This window comes from Centropristis striata, chromosome 21 (assembly GCF_030273125.1).
Source record: "Centropristis striata isolate RG_2023a ecotype Rhode Island chromosome 21, C.striata_1.0, whole genome shotgun sequence".
In the NCBI taxonomy this organism is placed as follows: Eukaryota; Metazoa; Chordata; class Actinopteri; order Perciformes; family Serranidae; genus Centropristis; species Centropristis striata.
The window spans coordinates 31,703,919-31,723,383 of NC_081537.1; the positions used below are offsets into that span (position 1 = coordinate 31,703,919).

General features: G+C 34.5%; 1 protein-coding gene across 3 annotated transcripts in view; it reads right to left on the reverse strand.

Moving 5' to 3' along the window:
* The window catches only part of pemt (phosphatidylethanolamine N-methyltransferase), a 139,877-nt gene that overhangs the window by 64,163 nt on the left and 56,249 nt on the right, over positions 1-19,465 (reverse strand). For all 3 annotated transcript variants that reach the window (XR_009389374.1, XM_059324128.1, XM_059324129.1), the window contains exon 3: positions 9,404-9,519. Coding sequence is in view for 2 of the 3 variants with exons in the window: in XM_059324128.1 (XP_059180111.1) it covers positions 9,404-9,519 (116 nt within the window). In the remaining variant the exon portion in view is untranslated. The remainder of the gene's footprint in view (positions 1-9,403; positions 9,520-19,465) is intronic.

Sequence of the window (19,465 nt, forward strand, 5' to 3'; positions counted from 1 at the left end):
GATAATTTGTTAACTTTATGAGACTGATTAACTATGATTTGCTATCTTTTCCTATTCCTAAGTGAATAGGTGGTGCCCCTGAGTAACTTTAATTCATTTAAAGTATTAAATATAAATTTAGTCAATTTCTGATAGCAAAATTGATCTAAATTAGCTTTACCTCTAAATATTTTGGTACCCCTGCTGGAGGCAATGTGTATCTGAAGCAGATACCCCTACACTAGCGTGGATTGTGTTTTACTTCAAAAACCAAAGTATTCTAGTTTACAGAAGGTCTACCTACCTATAGGCCAGTAGTTCTCAACCTTTTTTTGAGTCGCGACCCCCAATTTAACATGCATGTTGTCCCCGACCCCCGCTCACTGAACACAATCTCACACGCACAGTTCAGATCACCCAAAAAAGAAACAAAATGACCAAAAAAAGGAAACAAAATGACCAAAAAAATACACAAAATGACCAGAAAAGACACAAAATGACCAAAAAAGACACAAAATGACCAACAAAATACACAAAATGACCAAAAAAGAAACAAAATTACCAAAAAAAGACACACAATGACAAAAAAAAGAAACAAAATGACAAAAAAATACACAAAATGACTAAAAAGACACAAAATGACCAAAAAAGACACAAATTGACCACAAAATGACTAAAACAAACACAAAATGACCAAAAAAAAAGCAAACCAAAAAGTCTAAAACATATTAACACATGAACACTTTAACACAGTGGAGACAGAGCTGACTTCCAAAATGATTTGGCGACCCCCAGAAATCATCTCGCGACCCCAATTGGGGTCCCGACCCCAAGGTTGAGAATAGCTGCTATAGGCTACCTGAATTTATGAAATTTACTATATTTATAAATATGCTATTGCTACACTTAATGGCAAAAATTGCACTGGTCTGTTGGACTTGAACAAAAATAAACAATATTTCTGTTGCTTAAGCTTATGTATTCAGTCATTATTCAATGGTATACTAAAAATCCATGTGAAAAAAATGACTTCTCACTGTTCTCAGGTCAAATATTTATATGCGATTAAAATGCGATTAATCTCGATTAATTAATTACAAAGCATCTAATTAATTAGATTAATTTTTTTAATCGAGTCCCGGCCTTAATTAAAAACAAGTCTTTTTAACTGTGGATTTTCTTGAACTAGATGTAATTCCTTTTTCTCAAATAAAACAAAACAAAAAAAGTCTGATTTCTGGCTCAGAGCAACAAGTTCTCCAACAGAAATGCCAGAAAAGTTTTGTGTCAGTTCCACAAATTACAGCACATTGGCACGAATCACAGCTTTGTTTCAGGCTGGCATGCTACAACAGCACTTTCTAAAAACATCACATACGTACGGTCCGCGGTTGTAAAAAAAAGGCTGCAATTTCTGTGGATTTATGTTATAACACCACGGACATAGGTTTAGGGCATGGGTCTCAAACTCGCGGCCCGCGGGCCAATTGCGGCCCTCGTGACGATATTTTGTGGCCCCCACCTTGATATGAAAGTTTAATGTGAGTTTTATATGAATGGCACTTTACCGTGTTGTGTGTATAAGGTCTCTTTAATTACTTTTTTTGTGGTAATTTTGTGTCTTTTTTTTTGTAATTTTGTGTCTTTTTTAAATACTTTTGTGTCTTTTTTTGTAATTTTGTGTCTTTTTTTAGGTGATTTTGTGTCCTTTTTTTGTGTCTTTAAAAAAATAATTTTGTGTCTTTTTAAAGTAATTTAGTCTTTTTTTCTGTCATTTTGTCTTTTTTGGTAATTCGGTGTATTTTTGGCCATTTTGTGTCTTTTTAAAGTAATTTAGTGTTTTTTTCTGTAATTTTGTCTCTTTTTTTGGTAATTTTGTGTCTTTTTTTTAAAAAAGTAATTATGTGTCTTTTTTTTGGTCATTTTGTGTCTTTTTTACGTAATTTAGTTTTTTTTCTGTCATTTTTTTTCTTTTTTTAGTCACTTTGATACTGACTCCAGCGGCCCCCAGGTAATTTGAGTTTGAGACCCCTGGTTTAGGGTAAAAACCGTCTGGTACGGCGTTCTAAAAGACAGTTTAAACAGTAAATAAATGTACATAAATGCCAGAAATGAAGCAGTTACAAGGATCACGTGACTGCCGCAAGTTACGTAAATAACGTAAGTTATGTTCAAAAACGTGATTCACGTAACTTAAGTTATGGTCGTTTTTTACTGCCTGTACATTCTAGGGCTGGGCGATGTAGCGATATAAAAGATATATCGATATACTATTAAATGTAATATATGGAATATAATGTATGTATGTCATATCATATAGTAATACGGAATTAGACCATATCGTATATATCAATATAGGTAAAACAAATTTCTTTCTTTATATATAAATGTTGCCCTTAACAGGGTTTGTCATATTAGTTCTTTTGTAATGTTTGTTATTCTTTTCTTATATAATCATATTTATCTCAGGAAAATATTTATTTCATAGGCTTTTTTTTATTTAAGGTATTTTTTTATTTAAATGTGCACTTTGAAAAAAAAGGTACTCCTGTTTTTATACAGTATTTATGTTCACTTAAATAAATGGTTTTAATAAAACTACTTGTGACATGTCATATTTGGCTTTGACTTTGACTGAACATTTGCTCTCACTTTGCAATAAAAATATCAGGATATATATCGTATATTGATATTCTGCCAAAATATATCAGGATATGACTTTTGCTCCATATCGCCCAGCCCTAGAACATGCGACCTATATTAACATTAACAGATCATGCTGCTCAGAAATCCAAAACTCAAAATCTAAGATTGCTGCTCCGCCCGTCCACAGCAGTGAGAGCTGGAGCAACACATCTGTTGTCATGGCGATTGCATGCACAAAATATCAAGTCATGCTTTGTTATCCACTGGCATCACTAACAACAGCTCACCTAACTAAAGCATATCCACTTTTGACTTGTATGTTAATGTGTTGAACTCTGATGTGAGGTCATTCCCGATTGGATTTCCAGTTTCCAAGGGCAACCACTGTGGTAATTGACCCTGCCTACCAGCTGTTTTATTTTATATTTAAACTACATTTATACTATTTGTTCATGTGTTCATATTTTCAAGAGCAAACTTAAGACTTATCTTTTTAATTTGGCTTTTACTTTTTTTTTCTGCTCATGCATCTTAGTGTTAAAACATCCTCTCTTATTATTTATTTATTTATTTATTTATTTATTTATTTATGTATTTATTCATTCATTCATTTATTTATTTATTTATTTATTTATGTATTTATTTATTTATTAATTCATTCATTCATTCATTCATTCATTCATTTATTTATTCATTTATTTAAAATTTGCTATTAGTCTCCATATATATATATTTTCATATCATGCTCTACTTCTTAATTATTTATTTATTGTTTTATCATTTTATCTAGCTTTTTTAATGTTATTGTTATTATTATTATTATTATTATTATTATTATTATTTTTATTTTTATTTATTTTATCTTACCTTACTTTATTTTCTATTTATTTTACTTGATTAATTTCTAAGCTGCCTCCAGTGTTTCCTAACTGCTCCATGTTGAGATGGAGCTTCCTCAGTTTGTGCTTTGTTTTTAATAGGGCCGAGGGTGTTTGCTTGTTTCTATGTTTTGTTATTTTTACTATATATATTATTACTATTATACTATATATTATATATATGCAACAGGCTGTGTAATTCTCCCATAACTACTTCACTGACATTTTGTGACAATCAGGAATTCTACTTTATTAATGCTGCTTTTACATTTTTCAGCAAATAAGAAAAGCAACAAAAGCTTTCTTCCATTATCCATGCAATTATTGCATTATAGTCATTACAATTATTGCATTATAGTCATTACATTGCAACAGTGCAACTGATAGCTTTTCAAATGCTACACTGAAAAAAGTGTAACATGCAATTGTTAATTCAAACTAATAACTGTCCATTTAAAAGAGGATAAAATTATTGATTTGATTGTAAAACTCATTCTTTTTGCATTTAGAGACATCAAGTTTGATTTATACTGAACTAAATATGCGTCCTAAGGACCCAAAACTAAGTTTTTGATTTCTCTCAAGTTTTTATTTTCTTCTTCATGACCTGCAGGTAATATTATTAGTTTGAGTCGCACTGCACAGTCACATCGTGTATGTAATATGTTGCATATGGTTCATATGTTAAAGATGAATAAATACATTTAATGTAATCTGTTGGCCAAGTGTCTTTTTTTATAGAGTTTATAAGGTGGGAAACAAAAAATTAGTTACGTCAAATAAAATGTGAAAAATATAGTTTGGGTATATGTAAATAAATGAACTGGTGTCAATGCAAACATGAATTCAGTTAAAAGTGAATATATTAGGTTGGTTCAATTTAAATGTTTTAGTTTGGTTCAATAACTAAAATGTTAAGAAAATAATTTGGATCAAGGCAAAGAATTAAGGTTGAGTCAAGGGCAGTATTATTGTTTACATCAGCTATTCTCAACCTTGGGGTCGGGATCCCAATTGGGGTCGCGAGATGATTTCTGGGGGTCGCCAACTCATTTTGGAAGTCAGCTCTGTCTCCACTGTGTTAAATGTTCATGTTTTTTAGTCTTTTTGGTCATTTAATGTCTTTTTTTGGGGGCATTTTGTGTCTTTTTTTGGTCATTTTGTGTCTTTTTTTGTCATTTTAGGTATTTTTTTTGATCGTTTTGTGGTCAATTTGTGTCTTTTTTTGTCATTTTGTGTCTTATTTTGGTCATTTTGTGTCTTATTTTGGTCATTTTGTGTCTTTTTTATGGTCATTTTGTGTCTTTTTTTGTCATTTTGTGTCTTATTTTGGTCATTTTGTGTCTTTTTTTGTCATTTTATGTATTTTTTTGATCGTTTTGTGGTCATTTTGTGTATTTTTTGGTCATTTTGTTTCCTTTTTTTGGTCATTTTGTGTCTTTTTTATGGTCATTTTGTGTCTTTTTTTGTCATTTTGTGTCTTATTTTGGTCATTTTGTGTCTTTTTTGGTCATTTTGTGTCTTTTTTGGTCATTTCATGTATTTTTTTGATTGTTTTGTGGTCAATTTGTGTCTTTTTTATCATTTTGTTTCCTTTTTTTGGTCATTTTGTGTCTTTTTTATGGTCATTTTGTGTCTTTTTTTGGTCATTTTGTGTCTTATTTTGGGCATTTTGTGTCTTTTTTTGGTCATTTAATGTCTTTTTTTGGTCATTTTGTGTATTTTTTGGTCATTTTGTGTCTTCTTTATGGTCATTTTGTGTCTTTTTTTGGTCATTTTGTGTCTTATTTTGGGCATTTTGTGTCTTTTTTTGGTCATTTAATGTCTTTTTTTAGTCATTTTGTGTATTTTATGGTCATTTTGTGTCTTTTTTTGTCATTTTATGTATTTTTTTGATCGTTTTGTGGTCAATTTGTGTCTTTTTTGGACTGTGTGCGTGAGACTGTGTTCAGTGAGCGGGGGTCGTGGACAACATGCATGTTAAATTGGGGGTCCCGACTCAAAAAGGTTGAGAACTACTGGTTTAGATCAATATAAAATAATCAGGTCATAAGAAGTTACTCTATTTAGATTCTATGAAGTCAAATATTTTAGATGTGATATCTGGACATCATTTTTTTTAGTTTTTATACTTTTTTCAGTGTACACATCTCAGAGTAACTTTTCATCAATTAAGCATTCTCACATTTTTTCGATTCATTCACATCTTCAGTTCCTAACACGTCTAAAAATAGCAGTAGTGCATAATTCATTTTCTCAGTTTTTTCATGTTGCACTCACTGTGTGTTGATAAATATTCTCTTCAGAAGCAAAAACTGGCAAGACAATGTATCGATTCGAGGCAGCTTGTACTAAAACCGTTGTTGCCCGGCAACAGGCATCACAGACATCCTTTGAGAAAGGCAAAAAAATATATTTTTCTGGCTCTGGCATACTGTATATGTATGTGTGGTTTTGTTAAGGGTGCTTTGTCACCGTGTTGATCCACAGTGGGAGTAGTGGGAGCGTGTGCTTCCACTGGGTGCTGTATGATGGCAGGCGTGGGGCGACACTGGCACAGACAGGAACCGTGGGCACGGATCAGGATAGAAAGGAAGAAAAGAGCAGCAGTGGGATAGAAGAAAAGAGGAGACAGAGGTGGAAGAAAAGAGAAGAGTGAGAAGTAGAAGAAGAAGGGAAGCTGACAGAGAAACAGGGTTAAAGAGTAAAAGTAAAAGTGAGCCCTGCATGTTGGAAACTGATTAGAAAGGTTTATCTAAGTTGCTTGGCTGGGTGTTATGTATGAATATAGAATCAAGAAAAAAGTAAAAACAAAACTAGGTCATTGATTGAACATTATATAAGGTAGAAGTTCATTCTACATCTGACACAGTGAGTCAGCTAAAAGCTGCTTCACATTCACTCTGAACGCACCTTAACACGACCAGTCTCCTCCACCTTGTTTATTTCCAATAATGCAACAGTGTTGTAGAACCTGATCATGTAATAACTTCCCGATAATGTAATAAAAGTGCATTTCCCAATTATGCAATACACTTTTTTACCAATAATGTAATAAAGTATAACATTAATGGGAGGTTATTACATTATCAGGTTAGCCTTCATTTCGCAAGTCCCGATAATGTAATAAAAATCAGCACTTGAGTCCACTGAAAATTTAATAAAACCTGATAATGTAATAAATTCCCGATAATGTAATAACCTGGATAATGTAATAAAAATATGCACTTGAGTCCATTGAATATGTAATAAAACCTGATCATGTAATAATTTCCCGATAATGTAATAAAGTGCATTTCCCAATAATGCATTACACTTTTTTACCAATAATGTAATAAAGTATAACATTAATGGAGGTTATTACATTATCAGGCTAGCCTTCATTTCGCAAGTCCAGATAATGTAATAAATTCCCGATAATGTAATAACCCGGATACTGTAATAAAAATCTGCACTTGAGTCCATTGAAAATGTAATAAAACCTGATAATGTAATAACTTCACGATAATGTAATAAAGTGCATTTTCCAATAATGTAATACACTTTTTACCAATAATGTAATAAAGTATAACATTAATGGGAGGTTATTACATTATCAGGTTAGCCTTCATTTCCCAAGTTCTGATAATGTAATAAATTCCCGATAATGTAATAACCCCGATAATGCAAAAAAAATCTGCACTTGAGTCCATTGAATATGGACTCAAGTAGGATAGAAAGGAAGAAAAGAGCAGCAGTGGGATAGAAGAAAAGAGGAGACAGAGGTGGAAGAAAAGAGAAGAGTGAGAAGTAGAAGAAGAAGGGAAGCTGACAGAGAGACAGGGTTAAAGAGTAGAAGTGAGCCCTGCATGTTGGAAACTAATTAGAAAGGTTTATCAAAGTTGCTTGGCTGGGTGTGTGTATGAATATAGCATCAAGAAAAAAGTAAAAACAAAACTAGGTCATTGATTGAACATTATATAAGGTAGAACTTCATTCTACATCTGACACTGTGAGTCAGCTAAAAGCTGCTTCACATTCACTCTGAACGCACCTTGACACGACCAGTCTCCTCCACCTTGTTTATTTCCAATAATGTTACAGAGCTGTAGAACCTGATAATGTAATAACTTCCCGATAATGTAATAAAAGTGCATTTCCCAATTATGCAATACACTTTTTTACCAATAATGTAATAAAGTATAACATTAATGGGAGGTTATTACATTATCAGGTTAGCCTTCATTTCGCAAGTCCTGATAATGTAATAAAAATCTGCACTTGAGTCCACTGAAAATGTAATAAAACCTGATAATGTAATAAATTCCCGATAATGCAATAACCCCAATAATGTAATAAAAATATGCACCTGAGTCCATTGAAAATGTAATAAAACCTGATAATGTAATAACTTCACGATAATTTAATAAAGTGCATTTCCCAATAATGCAATACACTTTTTTACCAATAATGTAATAAAGTATAACATTAATGGAACGTTATTACATTATCAGGTTAGCCTTCATTTCACAAGTTCTGATAATGTAATAAATTCCCGATAATGTAATAAAGTGCATTTCCCAATAATGCAATACACTTTTTTTTTTACCAAGAATGTAATAAAGTATAACATTAATGGGAGGTTATTACATTATCGGGTTAGCCTTCATTTCGCAAGTCCTGATAATGTAATATATTCCCGAAAATGTAATAACCTGGATAATGTAATAAAAATCTGCACTTGAGTCCATTGAATATGTAATAAAACCTGATAATGTAATAACTTCATGATAATGTAATAAAGTGCATTTCCCAATTATGCTATACACTTTTTTACCAATAATGTTATAAAGTATAACATTAATGGGAGGTTCTAACATTATCAGGTTAGCCTTCATTTCGCAAGTCCTGATAATGTAATATATTCCCGATAATGTACTAACCTGGATAATGTAATAAAAATCTGCACTTGAGTCCATTGAAAATGTAATAAAACCTGATAATGTAATAACTTCACGATAATGTAATAAAGTGCATTTCCCAATTATGCTATACACTTTTTTACCAATAATGTTATAAAGTATAACATTAATGGGAGGTTATTACATTATCAGGTTAGTCTTCATTTCGCAAGTTCTGATAATGTAATAAATTCTCGATAATGTAATAAAGTGCATTTCCCAATTATGCAATACACTTTTTTTTTTTTTACCAATAATGTAATAAAGTATAACATTAATGGGAGGTTATTACATTATCAGGTTAGCCTTCATTTCGCAAGTTCTGATAATGTAATAAATTCCCGATAATGTAATAACCCCGATAATGCAATAAAAATCTGCACTTGAGTCCATTGAAAATGTAATAAAACCTGATAATGTAATAACTTCCAGATAATGTAATAAAGTGCATTTCCCAATAATGCAATACACTTTTTTTTTTTTTACCAATAATGTAATAAAGTATAAGATTAATGGGAGGTTATTACATTATCAGGTTAGCCTTTGTTTTCGCAAGTTCTGATACAATATTGTGATATATATCGTATATCCATCTTCAGCCTAAATATATCGGGATATGACTTTTGGGTGATTCTCATGAAGCCAGTCTAAGTTCTGCCTGTGTAGATTATAAGGACATACTTTATTAAACTAATTCACATTTATATGAATTAACAATACAGCCATAATGAGGCACAATTCATTGTTTTGTGTTAAAATAATATTTTTCTATATTTTTGATTCACAAATTCTAATGTATTTCCAATACTGCAACAGTGTTTTAATACAATGTGTGAATGCCAATCGAAAATGCTTCGAATATTTTTTTAATTGACCCAAACTGAGCTGATCTGGATGGAAAAAAAGGCAAATAAAAATGTCATTAACAGAGCAGACTGAGGAGAAAAGTGTGTGCGTCACCTGTGACTGCGGTACACGTTGAGCAGAATGATGACGAAGCCCAGGCAGTAACAGGCCAGGTAGGGACTACCAAAGAGCCTGGAGAGCCTCCGTGTACCATGTTCCCATCTCGCCACCTGACAGATGAGTCAGAACAACAGAGGTCATGATTAGAGAGGCTCCAGTGTTGCAGTCTGAGCTGTGTTTCTCTAGAAGAAAGTTAATGTGTTTTTTGGGGTAACGAGACAAAGAAAAGAGCATCTTAGATTTGAAGCAATAGAGGTAAGCCGAAAACAAAGAAGAGACCAAGTGTGAACACTGCAGTAAAAAAAAAAAAATCATGGCTTAGAGGTAGGGCTGCACAATTGATCGAATTTTAATCGTGATCAAGATTTTGGCCGCCATGATTAAATTAACATGATCGTCGACGATATTTCCATTTTAAAATGCGTCTCTCCTGCATATCTAATCAAGCACTTTCTACACCAGTAGTCCACCAACCACCAGGGGGCGGGGCTGTTTTTCTCCCCTGAAAAAAGCCTGGTTGCTGAAAAAAAAAAAGCTGAACTTTTTAGTCATTTTGTGTCCTTTATTAGTAATTTTGTGTCTTTTTTTTAGTCATTTTGTGTCTTTTTTTGTCATTTTGTGTCCTTTATTAGTAATTTTGTGTCTTTTTTTTAGTCATTTTGTGTCTTTTTTTGTCATTTTGTGTCTTTTTTTAGTAATTTTGTGTCCTTTATTAGTAATTTTGTGTCTTTATTTAGTCATTTTGTGTCCTTTATTAGTCATTTTGTGTGTTTTTTGTCATTTTGTGTCTTCTTGTCTTTTTTAGTCATTTTGTGTCTTTTGTTTAGTCATTTTGTGTCTTTTTTTGGTCATTTTGTGTCTTTTTTCAGTAATTTTGTGTCTTTTTTTGGTGATGATTTAAAAGTTCTGGAAAAGTCCCATGTTGCATTGCGACACTCCCACATGTATTCTCATTTTGTGTCTTTTTGTGTCTTTTTTGGTCATTTTGTGTCTTTTTTGGTGATTTCAAAGTTCTGGAAAAGTCCCATGTTGCATTGTGACACTCCCACATGTATTCTGATGCATTTCATTGGCCAAAAGACAGATAATAGGTGGAAAAAAGTACAAATACTACAAAACGCCGTATCCGCCTTCCCTGCTTTAATGGTAGAATAACACAACAGCGCCGATTGGTTGCTGATTGGATAGAATGTGATGTAGTACTGGACACCACAACAACACGCCATTTGTAAAAGCCGGTGAAGCAGTGTTGCCAACTTAGCGACTTTGTTACTATATTTAGCGACTTTTCAGGCCCCCTTAGCGGTTATTTTTCAAAAAGCGACTGCCGACAAATCCAGCAACTTTTTCTGGTGTTATTGGAGACTTTTGCAGACTCCTTCTTACTATATATTGAAGAGGTTCATTAGGCCTACTGATATCATTTTTTACACTGTTTCTCTACACAAGGCCAATATAGCAAAATATTTTCTTGTACCTGACCAGTTTTGGCTACCTTGCCTATGTAGCCTTCATAAGAGGTGTCACCAACATCACGTGACACATCTGATGAAGGCTACAGAAGAGTAAGAACGGGTTGAAGTGGCACAGTCCTCCTGTAGCAGTCTCTCCCAGCTGCAGAGCCGGAGGGGACGTTAACCCCTTAGCGTCCAGTCTACAAATTGCTAACAGGCTAACAGTTAGCTCTGTAGCAGTACAGTGTGTATGTGCTGCTGCTGCAGGAGGTGTTCACTTAGTAATCTTGTTTACAACAAGCACCGTACACTAAAAACTGTTCCTATTGTTTGTTTAAAAGTAGTGCAATAAAAATACAGATGTTTTCCCTAACATGATTAACTAGAAAATTTCCTCTGGGGAAATTCTGAAAGGGCCATGGGGGCTACTGCCGGTGTGTGTACACTATGATGAGATTCTTCAGAGATTTCAAACTATGCCCTTTAACCTCAAAATGTGTGTGTGTGTGTGTGTGTGTGTGTGTGTGTGTGTATCTGTAACTGTAATCACATCAAAGATCAAAGCAATCAACAGAATTAACTGGCACCTGTTAATGAAAGAGTGACAACAGCCAGAGGTGGACTGGAATTTCTGGCCTCGAACAGAAAGCATTTTTGGCAAAACCATAATACCTATCATTGATCCGACTTCACTTTGAGCGTCCCGAGTTCTTCCTGAATGTCTACATATGATTTTTTTAAAGAAAAATTAAAAAATAGCTTTGTTAGAGCGATCTAAAAAAACTGTGACATCTTCCTTTTTTCCGAAATCTTCCTGCGTTTTTAATATGGGACCCAATGAGGCTGTTGGTGGTTTTGGTGGCGCATCTGTGCGTCGTACGCCCAAACTATAACTCTGACAGCTTTACCAGAGGATTGTGAGTGAGAAGACAAATTTTCCTACATTTCTATATATAAATTATTTCTGTAGAGTGGAATTTGCGGCCTGGAGCGCAGTTTTCAAATTTATTTTTTGACAATTTTTTCTCTCCCTCTACACTCTGGTGATGATGTCACACACTGTGACACGAACATTCCGTGCAATACACACCCATTATAATCTCAGAATTTCTCCAAAAATGATCATGGTCAGTGTTATCCTAAAAATGCAGGTAGCAGTCAATGGGTTTGTCTCTTTAAAATGCAAGGAAACAGTCCATTTATTTTTCTCAATGGCTGTGTATGTGGTTCAGGCATTACTTTCTTTTCTTTTCCTGCTATTTGAAAATGTCAAAAACAATGTGTTCCAATATTAAATGAAATCTCGTATTAGTAATAGCTTTAACATTATCAAATCACTCCGTCTTCCTGTCACTGAAGCCAGTAATTGGCTTCATCATCGCTCGCTTTAGCTTTTATGGAAGGGTTTAATGTAGTGGTTGGTGTATTTATGTCTTTATCATTGTGAGCATTGCTCTTTAAAGAGTGTTGTAAGAGGACTGATTCGCAGCACAGACAGTAAAATAGAGACAAAGAAAGTGAATGAGCTGCTTCCTGGTTTAAACAGCTCCCTACCTATACAGCTCTAGTCCATTCAGGAACTCACTGAGTGAATGGCTGTCTGATGGGACTGAATAACACTGTTCACACAGCAGCGTGTCGGAAAATAAGTTGGTTTTTTTCTATGCTTCAGCTGGGCTCAATTACTGAAGGACTGGGTAAAAGCAGGACTCCATCAAGAAAATCACCTATGTATAAATATGCTTCCAACTGTAACTTTTCTGTTATATAAATATGACTCCTAAGTGTTCTAATGCAGCTATTCTCAACCTTGGGGTCGGGACCCCAATTGGGTTCGCGAGATGATTTCTGGGGGTCGCCAAATAATTTTGGAAGTCAGCTCTGTCTCCACTGTGTTAAAGTGTTCATTTGTTAATGTGTTTTAGTCTTTTTGGTAACTTAAAGTCTTTTTGTTGGTCATATTGTGTGTTATTTGGTCATTTTGTGTCTTTTTTCTGTCTTTTTTTGATCATTTTGTGGTCAATTTGTGTCTTTTTTAGTCATTTTGTGTCTTTTTTTGATCATTTTCTGGTCAATTTGTGTTTTTTTTTTGGTCATTTTGTTTCCTTTTTTTGTCATTTTCTGTCTTTTTTTGTCATTTTCTGTCTTTTTGGTAACTTTGTTTCTTTTTTGGGTCATTTTGTCTCTTTTCTGGTCATTTTGTGTCCTTTTTGATCATTTTGTGGTCAATTTGTGTCTTTTTTGGTCATTTTGTTTCCTTTTTGGGTGACCTGAACTGTGCGTGTGAGATTCTGTTCAGTGAGCGGGGGTCACGGACAACATGCATGTTAAATTGGGGGTCGCGACTCAAAAAGGTTGAGAACTACTGCTCTAATGGTCCACTGGTGGGCCAAGACAACTTTTTTCTTTCTTTCAGAGGCTTTAGTGGACTCAGTCGTAACACTACTGGGAAGAAACCAGTATCATGAAACTATAAGACCTTTGAATCCATTGGTACCAACCATAATATGGGCTGAAATATGTGCCACCAGAAACAGAATTTGAATTATTTTTTATATTTGAATTGCTTAACTTGAATAATTGCATGAAACAACTGAATTTGAATCACATAATTTGAATTTGTATTGTTCAATTTGAATCACTGCATTGAAAAACTGAATCTGAATTGTTATTTTTTAGTTTGGACCTGAACATTAAGTTCTTACAATTCAAATTTGGTTCGCAAAATTCAATTTCAATTTTGTGCGGGTAGTTGAGGCCATAGACTGTATATAAATAATGGCTTTCAAAGAGAAATGCATGTTCAACAAGTGCTGGCTTCAGCCTTAAATAGAGGACCTGTTTTTTCACAAAATGGATGACCTCACTGATTGAATGCCACACTGCTATTTTTTTTTTATCCCTTTCAACTAATTGCCCAATTGACCTATGGCTAAGCCACACCCCCCAAACGTGATGAGCCAATCACAGTGCGCATAGCTAACCCAATACACTCGGACATTCTCTGCTTCCACGTCCAATGAAATGCATTGGAGTTAGGCAGTTTTAATTCGTTTTTATATGTTTTTTCTTGACATTTTAAGTTTGAAATGGTCAAACGGTGTGCATGGGGTACATGCAACTCCGACGCAATCTATTCTAAGAGGCTGGGTGACGGGGTGTTTTTTCTACCCTTTCCCAAGCCACTTCTCAACCCAGATAAGTGTCTGCTCTGGATAAAGTTATGCGGTAGACCACAACACCAACTAAACGTGGATAAAATTAACAAGGATGTCTACATCTGTTCAAAGTCAACAATGTATCTGAGGCAACATATTGTCACTCTGCTAGAGATGTTTAGATGTTAGAAATGTTAAAGTTATCTTTGACATCTCTAACGTTAGCCTAACGTTAGCTAACGTTAGCTAACGTTTGCCTAACCCTTTCTAACGTTAGGCTTAAGTTAGCTAACGTTAGCCTAACCCTTTCTAACGTTAGCCTAACGTTAGCTTCTAGCTTAGTTGTACATCATGTCATTTTGTTTGCTGGGAGTTCATTGGCCTGTTATGTGCTAGTTTTTGTACTTTGGCAATCGTACATGATTGTTAGCTGTGGTCCAAAGGATTTTAAGGTGTATAGATGTTTAACATAGTTAGCTTGGAATGGCTCCAGTCTCCCCTGTTGTAAAACTAGCTGTTAATGGCCCAGGTGCAAATGAAGAGTAGAAATTAGGGGTGCACAGATTGCAATTTTCTGGCCGATCACCGATCATCGCTTTTTAAAAAGCCTGACCTGCCGATTCCGATTTTGTCCGATACCGATTTTTTTTTACAACTCACAGCATACACCTTCAATGTTTGAATCTTATTTTATTGAAAAACAATAACAGCAGTATTTTTGTATTTTTTGTCTGAAGTAGTTAATAAAATATTGAACTTAAAATAAATACTTTCAGACCTTTGCGGAGGTAGATAAGATCGCTAGATAAGATCGGTTTGATGTAAAAGAATCGGCCAATTGTCAATCCCGCAAATTTAAGGAAACCGGTGCACCCCTAGTAGAAATATAACAGAAGGTTTTAAAGGTAGACAAGCCGTAACATAACCATCTCACTTTCTGTGGTTATGTCACAAGCAATTGGTACATAGAGCTAATTCGAACACTGTATACTTTTGCTGGAGTTCCTAATTGGTGTCTGTTTGCAGGTTTCAGCTCTGCTAGATGAACCACGCATATCCTTCTGGGTCTGTGACAGCAACATGTCTTATATAAGTGGTCACAGTTGACAATAAATTGACTCCACAGCTAAAATAGATACTATTCAACTCCGGCAGTTATGTTATATAAAAGGCATTTCACCTATGGTAGACTTGTTGAGTGAAACAGTTGTTGGATTGATAGAACTCCAAATAACTGGCTGGCTGTGGGCTGTGGAAGTGCTTAGATGGACTGTAAAACACAGGAAAAAAGGGACACAAATGTTGCCATGGCAACACCATGGCACTATGCTCAGGAGAGGAAAGATAGAGAGAAGAAGATGAATAAAGGTGAGAGGAAACAAACTGTATAAGAAAGTGCTGACCTACACCTACTCAAATGGCATTCTCTGCTTCATAAGCATGGACAATCTTTTTCAAAATATGTTCACTCATATATTGACTACAGCAGCCTTAGGTGATGAGTGAAGGTTAGATTTAACCCATTTAGGCCTAAAACGCCTGGAAAAAATGCCTGTAAAACCTATGAGGGATTTTAAAATAACCCCCTAAAACCTGAAGTTTCTGAAAATTTAACAAAAGTGTCAACGCCAATTAAATAATAGATTTTTCAGCCTCTGTAGCAGATAGAAATGATATTCAAAACGTATTTGAGAGCTTATAGCTGTTATATCTGAGCTCCCTCCGCTATAGTCGTCTTCCACCATGATTTAAATTCTTGAAAAGTCCCATGATGCATTGCGACACTCACACATGTATTCTCATTTTGTGATTTTTTGTGTCTTTTTTTTCTTCTTTTGTGTCATTTTATGTCTTGTTTTTAGTAATTTTGTATCTTTTTTTGTAGTCATTTTGTGTCCTTTATTAGTAATTTTGTGTCTTTTGTGTTGTTTTTTTTTAGTAATTTGTGTCCTTTATTAGTTATTTTGTGTCTTTTTTGTCCTTTTTAAGTCATTTTGTGTCTTCTTGTCTTTTTTGTAGTCATTTTGTGTCTTTTTTTGGTCATTTTGTGTCTTTTTTTTGTAATTTTGGGTCTTTTTTTGGTGATGATTTCAAAGTTCTGGAAAAGTCCCATGTTGCATTGGGACACTCCCACATGTATTCTGATGCATTTCATTGGCCAAAAGACAGAAAATAGGTGGAAAAAACTACAAATACTACAAAACGTCCTGATAATGTAATAATTCCCCAATATTGTAATAATTTAACAGCAGACCACCCATTACTTGGGTTCAAGTGGTGATACTGTGTATCAACTCTAGCTCCAGAGCTCTAGCGCCACCAACAGGTCAAAGTTGAATGTTTATTCACTTTTGACCCGTTCATCCGTTTTTCACAAACGAGGTATCCATGACAACGAATGATTCAACAGCTTCTTGAAATCTAAAGGTACTTGGTGTTATACTTTATTACATTATTGGTAAAAAGTGTATTACATTATTGGGAAATGCACTTTATTACATTATCGGGAAGTTATTACATTATCAGGTTTTATTACATTTTCAATGGACTCAGGTGCAGATTTTTATTACATTATCGGGAATTTATTACATTATCAGGTTCTACAAGGCAGAATGAAAATGATTCAAAAATGGCTAAAATAGCCCCGAACTCAGTCTTCTCCTGAGTGGTTTCAGACAGTGTGTGAAAGTGATAAACAGTGATAGACGGATGGTTTATGCCAGTAGTTCTCAACCTTTTTGAGTCGAGACCCCCAATTTAACATGCATGCACAGTTCAGATCACCCAAAAAAGAAACAAAATGACCAAAAAAGACTCAAAATGACCAAAAAAGACTCAAAATGACCACAAAATGACCAGAAAAGACACAAAATGACCAAGAAGACACTAAATGACCAAAAAAAAAGACATAAAACGACCAAAAAAAGACACAAAATGACCAAAAAAGATATAAAATGACGAAAAAAAGACACAAAATTACTAAAAAAAAGACACAAAATGACTAAAAAAAAAGACACAAAATGACTAAAAAAAAGACATAAAATGACCAAAAAAAGGAAACAAAATTACCAAAAAAGACACAAATTGACCAGAAAATTATCAAAAAAAGACACAAAATGACAAAAAACACACAAAATGACAAAAAAAAAGACATTAAGTGACAATAAAAAGACTAAAACACATTCACACATGAACACTTTAACACAGTGGAGACAGAGCTGACTTCCTAAATGATTTGGCGACCCCCAGAAATCATCTCGCGACCACAATTGGGGTCCCGACCCCAAGGTTGAGAATAGCTGGTTTATGCAACCACCTGCAATCCAATCATGGCTTCTCAGAGGCTCCGGTTAACAGATCATTTGAAAGCATTAGGTTGCTTCTTTAATTGGCTAAGCCCAGAGTTCAGCCCAAAACACATCTATGATTCATTAAGATTCTTACTACTTCCATATAAAACAAACTTGAAGGACGACCACTTTTTAACTTATCATCCTGTCCTAAAAAGGATGCAGAAAAAATAGCTTATGCTTCTGCTACCTCAAGGCTAGATTGTTGAACTGTCAGGTTGCTCCAATAACTCTCTTAAACTCTCCACCTGCTCCAGAGAGCTGAAGCTTGTCTATTGACAATAACTAGGAAAAGAGATTATAGCATCGCTGCACTGGCTCCCTGTGAAACACAGAATTTATTTTAAAATACAAACAAATATGTACAATATGAAAAGAACACCATTTTATGGTATGGTAAAAACAAAACAAAAAAACAGACAAAGACAGAGAGACAGACAGACAGACAGACAGACAGATAGACAGACAGACACAGAGAGAGAGACAGACAGACAGACAGACAGACAGACAGACAGACACACAGACACAGAGACAGATAGACAGACAGACACAGAGAGACAGACAGACAGACACAGACACAGAGAGACAGACAGACAGACAGACAGACAGACACAGAGAGAGACAGACAGACAGACAGACAGACACACAGACACAGAGACAGATAGACAGACAGACACAGAGAGACAGACAGACAGACACAGACACAGAGAGACAGACAGACAGACAGACAGACACACAGACAGACAGACACAGACAAAGACAGACAGACACAGACACACAGACAGACAGACACAGACAAAGACAGACAGACACAGACACAGACACACAGACAGACAGACACAGACAAAGACAGACAGACACAGACAGACAGACAGACAGACAGAGACAGACAGAGACAGACAGACAGACACAGACACAGACAGACAGACAGACAGACACAGACAGACAGACAGACAGACAGACACAGACAGACAGGTAGGTCAGTATGGTATAGTATAGTTTGGCCAAATACATGAAAAGAACACCATACAACAGTATGTTTAAAAACTGCTATGTGACTTTCTGTGCTAGAAAATGTATTCTCTTAAACTGGACAACAGATAAAGCTCCCTCTAGAACACAATGGCATAATGTTATAATAGAATATATATCTCCTGACTATCTGACATGATGCTGCTTGATAAAGATGACATCTTTCATAGAATATGGGATCCTTCTATGTTATACATTGGTATGAATATTTCAACCATATTTACATGAGGATTTACATAGGACTGGAACATGTGGGGCGCTCAACTGTCATTTATTTTTCTATCTATATAATTTATTTTTCGTTTTGTTTGTTTTTTGTGTTTGTTTGTTTTTCACTGTGTGCTGTGAAAATCAAAAAACATATTGTTTAAAAAAAATGTATGAACAAAATTAGAGGTAGACCGAACATGAAAAAAAAAAAAAAAAGAATAACTGACCAGAGATCTCCATCTTCAGTTAGGGCTGGGCGATATGGCCCTAAAAGAATATCACGATATTGCAGGCTATTTTTGCGATAACAATATTCTTGACGATATTAGGAAATACTTAAAAAGATAGAAAATATGATTTTTTTTTTTTAGTCTGTATAAATAATTAAAAATCTAAAATGTAGTTTGAAGTGCAAATCTCAACAGTTGCCAAATACAAAAAAATGTACTCTTGAGTATGAGCAAATAATAAAAAATAACCTTTCAGGGGTTCCGGGGGCATATTTTAATGACATTTTGTAAAGGAAAATAAAGGTTCTTGTATGTTTTATTTAAGGCATCTTATTTTGACAGTCTTCTTGTAAATTCTGTGGTGGATTCTGTTAACACACCGTGCTCTTATTTTGAAAGCTGCATGTGTTTAGCGACAGGGAGTAAGTAGCTTTTTGTGATTAAAACAACTTTAACCACTACATCAAGAAGTAGGAATGTTGCCAATATCATGATATGCATTATTTTAACCATAAAAAAATATCCCGATATTATCGAGAACGATACGATATGGCACACCCCTTTCTTCAGTGTCATTTTCCCAACCTGGTCTCACAGAAATCCGTGAAATAGCCACGGATTT